This window comes from Nestor notabilis, unplaced genomic scaffold (genome assembly GCF_000696875.1).
Source record: "Nestor notabilis isolate BGI_N333 unplaced genomic scaffold, ASM69687v1 scaffold21175, whole genome shotgun sequence".
NCBI lineage: Eukaryota > Metazoa > Chordata > Aves > Psittaciformes > Psittacidae > Nestor > Nestor notabilis.
This window is the reverse complement of record NW_009929134.1, coordinates 50,526-61,220: the sequence shown is the minus strand read 5'-3', so window position 1 is coordinate 61,220 and position 10,695 is coordinate 50,526. Positions and strand designations below refer to the sequence as shown.

The 10,695-nt window shown below is 41.3% G+C and overlaps 1 protein-coding gene across 1 annotated transcript in view; it reads left to right on the top strand.

Annotated features, from left to right (window-relative positions):
- Window positions 1-260: 260 nt before the first annotated feature.
- The window catches only part of CC2D1B (coiled-coil and C2 domain containing 1B), a 32,155-nt gene continuing 21,720 nt past the window's right edge, over window positions 261-10,695 (top strand). The window contains exons 1-5 of the mRNA XM_010014854.1: window positions 261-326; window positions 3,277-3,418; window positions 7,764-7,879; window positions 8,665-8,778; window positions 9,876-10,013. Of these exons, the coding sequence (XP_010013156.1) occupies window positions 261-326; window positions 3,277-3,418; window positions 7,764-7,879; window positions 8,665-8,778; window positions 9,876-10,013 (576 nt within the window). The remainder of the gene's footprint in view (window positions 327-3,276; window positions 3,419-7,763; window positions 7,880-8,664; window positions 8,779-9,875; window positions 10,014-10,695) is intronic.

Below are 10,695 nucleotides of genomic sequence, written 5' to 3'. Positions count from 1 at the left end.
GAGGGGTGCGGGTGTGGGGAGGGCGGCACTGACGGGCCTGGGCCCCGGGGAGTGTGCTCCGTGGCGTGTGGTCCGCTCTCCCGCGTCCCCTTGGTGTTGCCCGGTGTTTGGGGGTGCTGGGGGGTTGTGCTCAGCCTGCTCTGTGCCTCCTGCCTTCGTGCAGTTCGCGGTGCGTTGAAACAGGAGAGGATCCTGATGTTCGATTTCGTGTGCTCTCTCAGTCCCTTAGAGACACAATCCTCTGAAATTAATGAACCAACATGCTTGGCAGAAGACCTAAAAAAAGCCCTCAGGCAAAGGGCCAGGGAGCTGCAGTTGCAAAGCAGGTAAGGAAGGTAAAGAGCCAGGGAGATGTGGTTGCAAAGCAGGTAGGGAAACCTACTCCCACGGCTCTTCTTGGCAGTCTCACTCGGACCTCTTGCTGTTGTTTTCCTGCTGGAATCTCCCATGTGCTAGTAAGATCCTGCAGGACCATGGCAAAAATGAAATCGTGTGGCTGTTCTCATGCTTCCTCCTTCAGCACATTCTTCTCAAAGTAAATACCTGATAGGCAACAGTGGAGCTCTTGCAGGGAAGCCACAATGTTGTAATGCTGTAATCTTTGCAGGAGACCTCATGACTCATGCTTACAGTAGTTTACTAGCCCAGGTACTCAGGTTTAATGATAACTTCAATAACTCTATGAAGGCTTGTCTTGTACCTCTAAGAAAATAGAAATAAAAAGACAAAAAATATCAGATAGCATATTCAGGGGCACATATGGGAGAACGTTAAGGTGCTACACCAGAAACAATTGATTTCCTAGTACACAGTAATATTTTCTTGGAATGGATAGACTGATAGGCCTATGTCGTGCTAAAAGTGAGCTTAGATGTGTCCATGTGTTGGGATTTTTTCACAGTCTTTACCTTTGGCTGTAGTTTCAGAAGCCTTGAGGAGGGAATTGTGATTTAGTCATGGTTGGCCAGTGTGGGAAGTCAGGCAACAGTGTCAAAATCAGAAATACAAAGCAAAATTCTGGGTGAAATAGTGGAAGAAAACAGAGTACACTTAAAGGTAAAAAATATATTGGAACTGGAGTGGAACTTCAGAAACTTTTGAAGATAGAATAAAGGCAAGTAACATAGGAGGACTAACTGATAAAAGTATAAGGAAATATGAAAAGACATGGGAATAGGATGTTAGAGAACATAGCTAAGATGTTCTCTTTCAGTGATTTCTTAGGAATCAGCATTCTCATAATGGAAGCAGAATGGTTTGGTTAGAGATCTGTAACATTGCCACTGCTCTGGTATGGAAGTTAGCATTTCTGAGTTGGAGAGATAATGTATAATTTAGTCTAGTTGAGCAAGGAGAAGTTAAAGGGGAAAATAAATTTCCCCCTTCCAAAAAAAGGAACCACAGTCTAAAATGAGAGTAAATAAAGCATCTGATTAACATATTTTACTAATCACTAATTCAATACAGATAGTTATTCAGCCTGACTGACAGCATGGAGGGTTGTTTCTTGACACAGATACAGTAATAGCTTGTTCACTTGCAGATTATCTCGATTTAAACTGGTTTTGTTCTATGTAGTGTATGAAACGCATGTTTTTTAGAACCTCCTTTTTTCTGTTTCATTAAACATTTATTTAATACTATTAATTTCATTAGAAATGCTCCTTACTGAACAGATTGTGAGACTTGGAGCTTGAGCTGCTGGATTCTGTTCTTGACTGAATTCATTACTACACTTGTTTCACTTCCTACACTCGTGGTGTAATGAAGAACGGATCAGGTGTCCTCCTGATCCATTTTGCACATTGATAAAAGGTGTGTGCATGTTCCAGAGCAATTGAATCTTTAGACCTCCATTATAAATATTTCCTGACTAAATTGTATCCTGATCTTCTTTCCATTCTATCCAAGACTGCAAATGTATTAGTTTTCTTTTACAGAAGGGAGATGGATAAGGCAGAGGGTGGCTAACTGATCTGCCTAGTGCCTTACAGAATGTCAGGGGCAGGATCTGGGCTAGTAAATAGCTGCTAATTTTGAATACTTTTCCTGGTCCTTGGAATCCATGTTTCTCAGCCATGTTTCACACTCTTCTTTGGGATTATGGAAGGGTTCAAAAAGAGTCATAAAATATTTCAAGGCAGTAGCCACCGATGCCTCGATTCCTACAGGGTTAAAAAAGGTTGTTATTACTTACACAAGTTTATAAACTGACAGGCAACTTCAGCTTCCACCAGCACTGCACATCCTCAGAGGCAGGAGATTTTTAAGCCCTGTAATAATGACAACAGAGTTTTATTCCTTGGCTGGAGAGAAGCTGCAGTGTTGCCTACTTGGCCATGTGGAGATCGATAAGCCAACTGGGGCTTGTGCTTTGAAAGAAGAAAGCTACTCTTGACTACCTCTTAGGATGAATCTAATTCAGTTATTTCATGTTAGCATACTGTGAATAAAGATCTTGTTATTTCTGGGGCAGTTATTATTTTCACCAGCAATATAAAAATTGTGATAAAGTATCTTAAAAGAATAGCTTTTAGACTGAGACCTTAGAGATTTCTCTGATACTTATGTCCTTGGCATATTGTACAACAGTTGAGTGATAATTCCTCTACTTTGTCAAATTCTGATTACTGTTATTAATAATATTACCTGAGATACTGCTTAGCTGATGATCTGTGCCAGACAGTTGATTGTTTTCTGTGGTGTAGCATAGGCATTGCTGGGTTTGTAAGGCTGTGTGTGTGCATGCATCTTCCATGTGTTTGTGATTTACAAACTGAGGTAAAGAGAAGTACACAGCCATTCTGTATATGTGAATATAGCTTCTTCCAAGAGATAAGGGGGGAATCTCTGCAGTGTACACATCAGATCAGTGTTGTGTGAGTGATGATTGCATACCTTTTAGCTTAGCTGTTAACAGGAACTGCCCTGAACTTCCCTGATGATATCTGCTTCATGAGGCTCAGTATAACAGACATCACTTTACCCTGTTGTGTCAGACTCTTAGATAGGCTTGATTTTAAGAAATTATTGATTGTGTAGAGTTTTAGAGGGACTGTTTGTGGCTTATTAAGATTTCTGTGCCTTATGTAAGTTAGTGATTGATGCCTGATGTACATTGTTTTGGTAATAGAAGTGGTCCAAGAGCGGGCCTTAAAAAAAACCCAAAGAACAGAATCCAGAATGCGTGACACTGTTTCAGTAATCCATGCACTGTGATGGTTTTGAGTGTTATCCCTGTTCTAACTGCAGTATTTCATTTTCTGTTGGCTCCAGCTGGGGCTCTTTGTAGATTTCAATCCAGAAGAGATGCTGCTGGCTGCAGAGGATGGTGGGGATGATGGGGACCTCGAAGCAGAGCTTGCTGCTATCACAGGAGTGAAAGTGAAAGAAGGGAAATCAAAACCTAAAGTGAAAAGTAAGTTACAGTATCTGGATTTTAATTATTGACAACCAGAATAAAATTATTAAACCACTTACTTACAGATCACTGGCTTATCTAAAATGTTATTTCATCACTGTTAGAAGCTGAAATTGCAGTTACTCTTTCCTTTACTTTGAAAGATTTAAGTTGTTACTCCACAAGAAGGGCACGAGCTTCATTTGTCTGTGCTCTTGTAGCCACAGGATAAGGATACATGATGGCCAACCAGTTTCATGGCTAAAGACATGCTTGTTTAGCATATGAAGTCATAAAAAGGTGTAGTAGGTGCTAGATGAATTAAAAATGGAAATTATGTTTCTTGTGGAGGGTGGGTTGTGTTGGGTTGTTATGTTCGGGCTTTTTTTTAGAGACTGAATTTACTGAATGAACTTAAAGATTTAGTTACTTGAGGTCTGTAACCAACATTGAATACCCTTCTAAGAGGGAAGTCCTGAAACAGTTGAAATAGAATTACTGAGAGAATCCTATAGCTTATGTTATTCAGGAGGTTAGAGTGTTTCTTGGACTGGATCCTTACTAATCTTAGTATTTTAAGCATCTGTTAATTTTGTCTGATGGTGTTTGCATGCAGCTATGCAGTGATCTACAGGATTGCTATAAGCTGCTGTAGATGAAGGCTGCCGCTGGGAGGGGCAGTCCCTGGTGCACATGCTCTGCCTCTAAGCTGCTTTACATATTTACAGAGCTGCTTCAGGAAACTGATCTATAAAAATACATTTCCCGCCTTGTCCTGGGTTTTCAGCTGAATCAGTTCCTTGATCTGGTTTGCTTCCTGCTTATTTCAATGCTCCTGTGGCTGCAAGGGAGGGGTGGCAGCAGGTGGTTGAGATGGGACAAGGAGAGTGGGACCTACCGTTGCTACAGGTGTGTGAGCAGATGCTGGAGGGAAGGGTTAGTGCAACTACAGCCTTGTTTGCAGCTCTGCAGTAATTTGCCTGTAATATTTGAAGGGACTTTACACAGAGCAGCAGGGAAATGAAGAATACTGAAATGTTTAGAAAAGGTGACTGTAACTGATGAGAGGCAGAGGAGGTGTTTGTATCTAAAACTCTGTTTTAAATCATTTCTACTCTCCAGATTTCAAGACTGCAGTAAAGTCATACATCTAATAAACATAACTGTGCTAAGAAGCACAATAGCAGAACTGCCATTGGATGCAGGTTACTCATCGTTAGAACATGCAGGAAAGTGTTTTGAGGATGAATCCGTGTCCGTTGAACTGTCAGCTTTTCAAATGCTGACTTCCTTCCTGCCCTGCTCATGTCACCTAATGTGTTTTTTCAGTCTCTTTATTCATAAGAGGGAAATGAAACTTCAGACAGTACAAAACTAACATTTACTGTGCCTTATGGGTCATAAAACTGAGCATTTTACCAAAATCATTTACAGCTATTCTGTTTCCCTGTTAGAATTGGGAGTATATAGATGAGAAGCTCATGGAAGATGAACAGCTGGACAGGTGGCACTGGGGATTTGTGAGACCTGGTACAGGGTACTGAAGGGAGCATGTGGCATGGTAGAGGTACCTGGAAAGGAGGAGGGTACAGTAAGGACAGGGGAGAAACTGATTCTGTCTGGAGAAGGACAATAAAAAGGGACCCAGTTCAATACATACCAGTTCTGAGTTCTTGGCTGAGCACAATTTGCAATAATTCACTCCTGGATTTGCATTGTAGAGCTCTGAAGGGGAGGGGATGAGGTTGATCTCTCCCTCTACGTTGAAGATGCAGGCAGCAAAAGCTGTACTGTTACAGCATCTTAAGTACAGAGATCTCTGCTATCTGTGACTGGTAAATGCCAGCCACTTGGATGTTTGAAATTGTAGCCTCAACTTGCTGTACTGGATTAGAGCCTCTGAGAAGGCTTGATTGGCTTTTTTCCCTTTAGTGGGGCTTCATGTAAGGAACACTGAGCCTTCCAGTACAGCAAATTGTCTTTGGATATGGCCTCCTATCCTAGTTAGAGTTTTGCTAAAGGTCAAATACATGAGTAGCATGTTTGATATAGGTACTGAAGCACTGATATGGTAAATTAGATTATGTGAACAAAACCAGCTTTGTACCTGAGTTCATTTTCAGCTGATTCAGCAAATGCAGCAGACAGATGGGATCCATTTTAAGATGCATTTAAATTGACTGTAAAGCTCTGTCCTGAAAATGTATATTTTATGCAACATTTAATGACACTGGTGAGTCACAGTCATGTGTCTGCATCAGGAAGCGTCAGAGGCATTTACGTGGATGGTTGGGATTTGTATGCAAATAACTTCACCCTTGAGAGTTTGTGGAGGAAGCTGATAGTTAAGGAAGATGTGGTTGCCACAGCATGAAGTAGAGAACTCTGCAAGGAGGAGTTAAGTAGAGTTTTCAGTGTAAAGACCAGATGTTAGAAGAGAAATTGCAAGGCAAGTAGCCAGGAAAGATTGGGAAAAGGGAAAATCTCATTGGCATGAGACAGCAATGCAGAAAGTGGAGCTAGAGAGGTAGAAGAAACAGCACTTTCTCTGATGTGCTTAGCAGTTCTCTGCGCAGTGTTCTGCTGCTGCTTTTAGGCTCAGGACAAGTGTGATGCCTTGCTTTGGAGTGTTCTATTTTTGTATGCCAAGCGTGACTTTGCAGTGGTGTTTGATGTATAAAACAAATAGTTTTTCAAGGTAGAAAGATTTTCTTGTCTGCCTTTCTTGCTGTCTTCAAACATATGGATAATACGCTGTGCCTCATTGCTTGCCATGTTAACAGCTGTAACAACCAGGAGTTTGGCTTAAGGCTTGTGTTGTTCAGTATGTCTCTAAAATTGATGTTAATGTGCCTCATCAGATTCAAAGGATACATACCTAGTTTAACATGAGATGGGGAGAGGGAGACATTCTTGTGTTTAAGACTGTAGGCTGAGAAAATGGATCAGCTGTTGGAGTCTCAAGCATAATGCATACCCTCTACAAAACTCCAGTGATTTAGTTTGATTGGAACTCTTTGAGCTCAGCACCATTTGTGCTAAATGTTTTGAACTTTGTTCTGATTTATGGCTGTATGTGCTGTTGTAATACATCCAACGACATATTTTGGGCTTTGAAAGAAAATGTGGACAGGAGTTTTACTGGCAGGTGTGCTGGGATGGTTAATGCAAGTGTTTGCATCTCATGCAAACTTTTGAGCTAACTCAGTTATAACCATAACTGCAGATCTTTGGGAACTAAAGTACTTTTAGCTCAAATTAGTTCAACATGAGGGAGAGAAGAAAAGGGACAGAACTGGGAAGAAGACATAGCTTGTTGGCACTTGGGGTTGGATGGCTATGGACCAGTCTCTTCCATATGGAGTCAGAAGTTATTCTGTCAGTCAGGGCCTACACCAAGAGTGAGTTACATTTGTTTGGGCAAACTGACAGGACACAGAGAACAGAGAAGAGAAAGACCTAACGGGAATGCTGAATCCAGGCCTTGTTAATATGGACCATCATGTCATAAATCCCTTTCATAATTATCTAGCATCAGCTTAAAGCTAGATCAGATGTTTATTCCTACCGGGGACAGAGGCTGCCCCAGTAATTCCCTTTCATACACAGAAAGTTCTAATCAGATCTATTTATCAACAGTTTATATTTGTTTCCTCTTGTGCCATTGTTGATTTTTATCTTGACTGAGGAGTACAGTTTTGATGTAACACCCAAGAATAGTAGTGTTCTCCAATTTTTCCTTGGAAAATTGAAGACTTCCATAATGACAAAGCTTCTGTTACTAGTTTTGCTTTGTAAAGAGGATCATAGAAGTATTTCTCTGTATTTTAAATCAGCCGAGGAGCTTGAGGTGAATTCCAGTAATTTTTCCCTGAAGCAGTTGTTTCATCCTGTCCTGCTTGTGTGTCTTGCACAGTCTTAACTGTCAGTACTGTGCAAATGTACCACAGTACCTTTCTTTCTTGTGGCTGTGCTTTCTGAGCACTGTTGTGTCTCACCATACCAACTAGTCTATCACAGTGTGCTTATGGTTATGTTAGTCAGGCTCCTTGTATTAGTAAACAGACATTATTTCTTCCTGACATCTAATTTCTGAGCTACGCTATTGGATGCAGTTATTTTCCTTGTTTTACTGCCTGCCTTGACTATCACTCTCAGAAACACTGGTATTGCTTTTTTCCTGGTTGTTCACCTCCCAGTCTTTGCCCTTTATCCATGAGTATAGTCTCATTCAACTATGACACTGTCTCATAAAGGAGAAGCAAGGGAAGTCCCTGCTCTCCTTCAGCTGGTAGCAACTCCTTTAAAATTTCTGTCAGTGACTGCATAACTGTTACTTAGGCTTTTTGGTTCCTTTTCACAGCTCCTCTGCCCATGGATCATATTGAAAAGATGGCTGCAGAGTGTATGAAGGACCTGAATGAAGATGAGGAAGAAGAGGCAGATGATGAGGACTTAGAGAAAGATACAGACCTGTTGGTATGCATAAGTTTGTTAGCAAGAAGTTTTCGTATGTCTTTGCTGTGTTTGGGGTTGTGTTTTGGTTTTTAATGGAACTGCATTTAGCAAAAAAGTCTGTTAACTTTGTGGTAAGAAGTTAAAATGCTGCAAAAGTGTTTCCCTCGATCTAGAGCTTTGCAGGATCCAGCCCCCTGTGCACAAGAGTAAGAGTTTCCTAACTAACATTCATATGCGAGAGGGTCCTAAAGAACTGGGGGGAACAGCAGGAAGCCCATTCCATGTGAGCTCATGGAATACCACCGGGGACATTCTCCTTAAAGTGATGTCTGTCACTGTTTACCTACTGCTTCGAGTAGTTCTTGGCCTGGGAGAGCATCTCCCAAGAAAGTCTTTGTCATTTCAGTGAGTGAGCTAAGTTGGCAGGGTTTAGGGAAGGAGTGGTAAGCAGTGGGTCTGGCTGTCATTGTTAATAGATGCTTTTTGGAAATTTCAAATTTGGGTTTGAATGATCTTAGTAAAAGTAATTCTGAACATCTCCAGCTTCAGATCTCTAACTGCAAGTTTGTGTGGTGATCCTGGAGCTTTTAAGTGGTACCTGGCTCCTATTGTGCATACAAGTGGGACCAGTTTCATTTAAAAATAGAATACAATAAAAAGACTGGAATGTAAGATGTTTAGAGTCACTGTTTGGGTTCAAAGTCCATCCAAAGATTTTGGGGCTTGAGACTTGATTTTATTCTGTCTTTTGAGGAAATAGAAAAATATGAGAAAAAGCCTTTTGTTGTCTTTTACTTTTACTTTAGGCAGAATTGCAGGAAGTTCTGGAAGGTGAGGCAGGAAGCTGTGAAGATGAAACAATAGCAATGGAGCCATCCACTGCTGAATCAGAAAATGAGGAACCAGAACTGCAGCCACAGGTAGGAAAGAGCTTCGTGTTCCTGACAGTTTTGCTGAATCACTGCTGTCATGCAGCTTATACAGGGATCATAAACAAGGATCTAGAGAGGTCTTCTTGCCCTCCAAGGAAGGAGAAACTATGCTATTGGTGTCTTCTCTGTGGAAACCAATGCTGAATTGATACAGGTGAATTTTTTGCTTTGTTCAGAGGGCATTTTTTAATGTTAGCATAGAATTGTGGAGATAAACAGTTGGAATCAAGCATGTCTTGTCCCTCATACATATAATTATGCAGACTGCAGCTCAGGCTTCCGGAGTTCCTGTCCTCCCCCTTAAAGTGTTGAGCAGCATACCAAAATTATGAGACTTGTTAGAACTCAGCATCTTTGGCATCTCTGTGGAATTTTTCTCAGCAGGATTAGCTTTCTCTGCTTAATTTGTCAATCCTCATGCAGTCAAATCCTTTATTCAGTTACTGCCATGTTTCTGTTTATGGTACAGCTTCCAGTGCCCTTGTGCATTAGGCCTTTTAATAAATGGGTCTGAGAGCGTTTCTATAGAGATAATGGCAATAATTGCATCAGTAATGGGCCCTGTAGCTGTGGAGTGTTTGTAAGCAGCTACTCATAACTTTGCTTAGGCTGCTTTTGTCACTGAACTAATTCCAGACTGGAGGAGGAGGAAAAAGAGCTCTCTTGTAGTAAAACCAGGTTGAAGAAGCCCAGAAGGGAGTAAAGTTTTAAAAATAAGAAAAGAAAAAGTCAAGATTTGTGCCAGAATAGTTCTTCACACCCTCTGTTGTGTGGTGTTTGAGAGACTTCACTGTTCTCCTCACCTACTCCCTAACCACATGGCTCCAATTACCCTGTGACTGTGAGTTTTCTAAATGTCTCCACCCATTCTTCTCTATTAGGCCTTTGAGAGAAAGCCCAGAGGTGAATCCAGGAACTGTTAGTTAGTACAAGTGCTCCTCTGTTTGAGAGACTGTTCCGTCCTTGTGCTCTTGGTTAACGGGAGTGTGTGTGGAAGAGGAGTATTTGTTTTTGCAGTGCTGTGGGAAAACTCGTATAGTTGGATGAAATAAGTTTTCTTGATTTCTTTTATTATTTTTTCTGAGACCACCTCACTTCCTGCTGTTACCAGTGAGCTGCAACAGACAATAGAGAAGAGACTAGCTAACTATAGGACAGCAATTGCTAACGCAAAGGAGTCGGGTGAGAGTGCCAAAATACGCCGATACGAAAGAGGCCTTAAGGTGAGTTGGGTTCGTCAGGTGTGTGAGTGGGGGGGAACAAAGTTTGTTCTCTAAAGTGTAGTTCAGAGACTTTCCAGATGTGTGAATATGTTGAAGGGGGAGAGAAGTTCTAATATGCTGCCTTGAGTTACTTTAAAAACGTTTCTTGTTACTTACTACCAATCTGATACAACAAATACACAAATGAAGTGTAGCTTCAAATGCCTTTTGTACCTGAGCTTTGTTTCTGTTGAGTGGGGCTAGTGGTAGCTGGAGGCAAGGTTTGTGGTAAATGCTGATGTTCAACCCACCCATCTAGATCTGAATTTGACCTGTGATGGCTGTTCACTGTTACTTTAAAGCAAAGTTTAGGAGCATTCCTTACACAAACACCTTAATACTAACCTTCCACTCAGTTCTGTGAGACAGAGGAAGGTGAAACCTTTCCCTGAGTGTGTTGGCTGTGCTTTAAAATGAATAGAACAGGATTTTTCATTAAGGCAATTAGAAATTGCAGCAAGGAGTGTTCTCTTCAACACTGCATCTTCTCAGCCAGGTGGCGTGCTTGTAGTTAGTTGGTAGTGCTTGGTGATTACTGCTGTGCAGAGTGCCTTTATTACCCTGTTTGCTTTCATCTGGGCCCCTGCATCACCTCACACAGCAGCCAGCTCTGTCTTGTTGAGTAAAGCTTTATAGCTCAGCA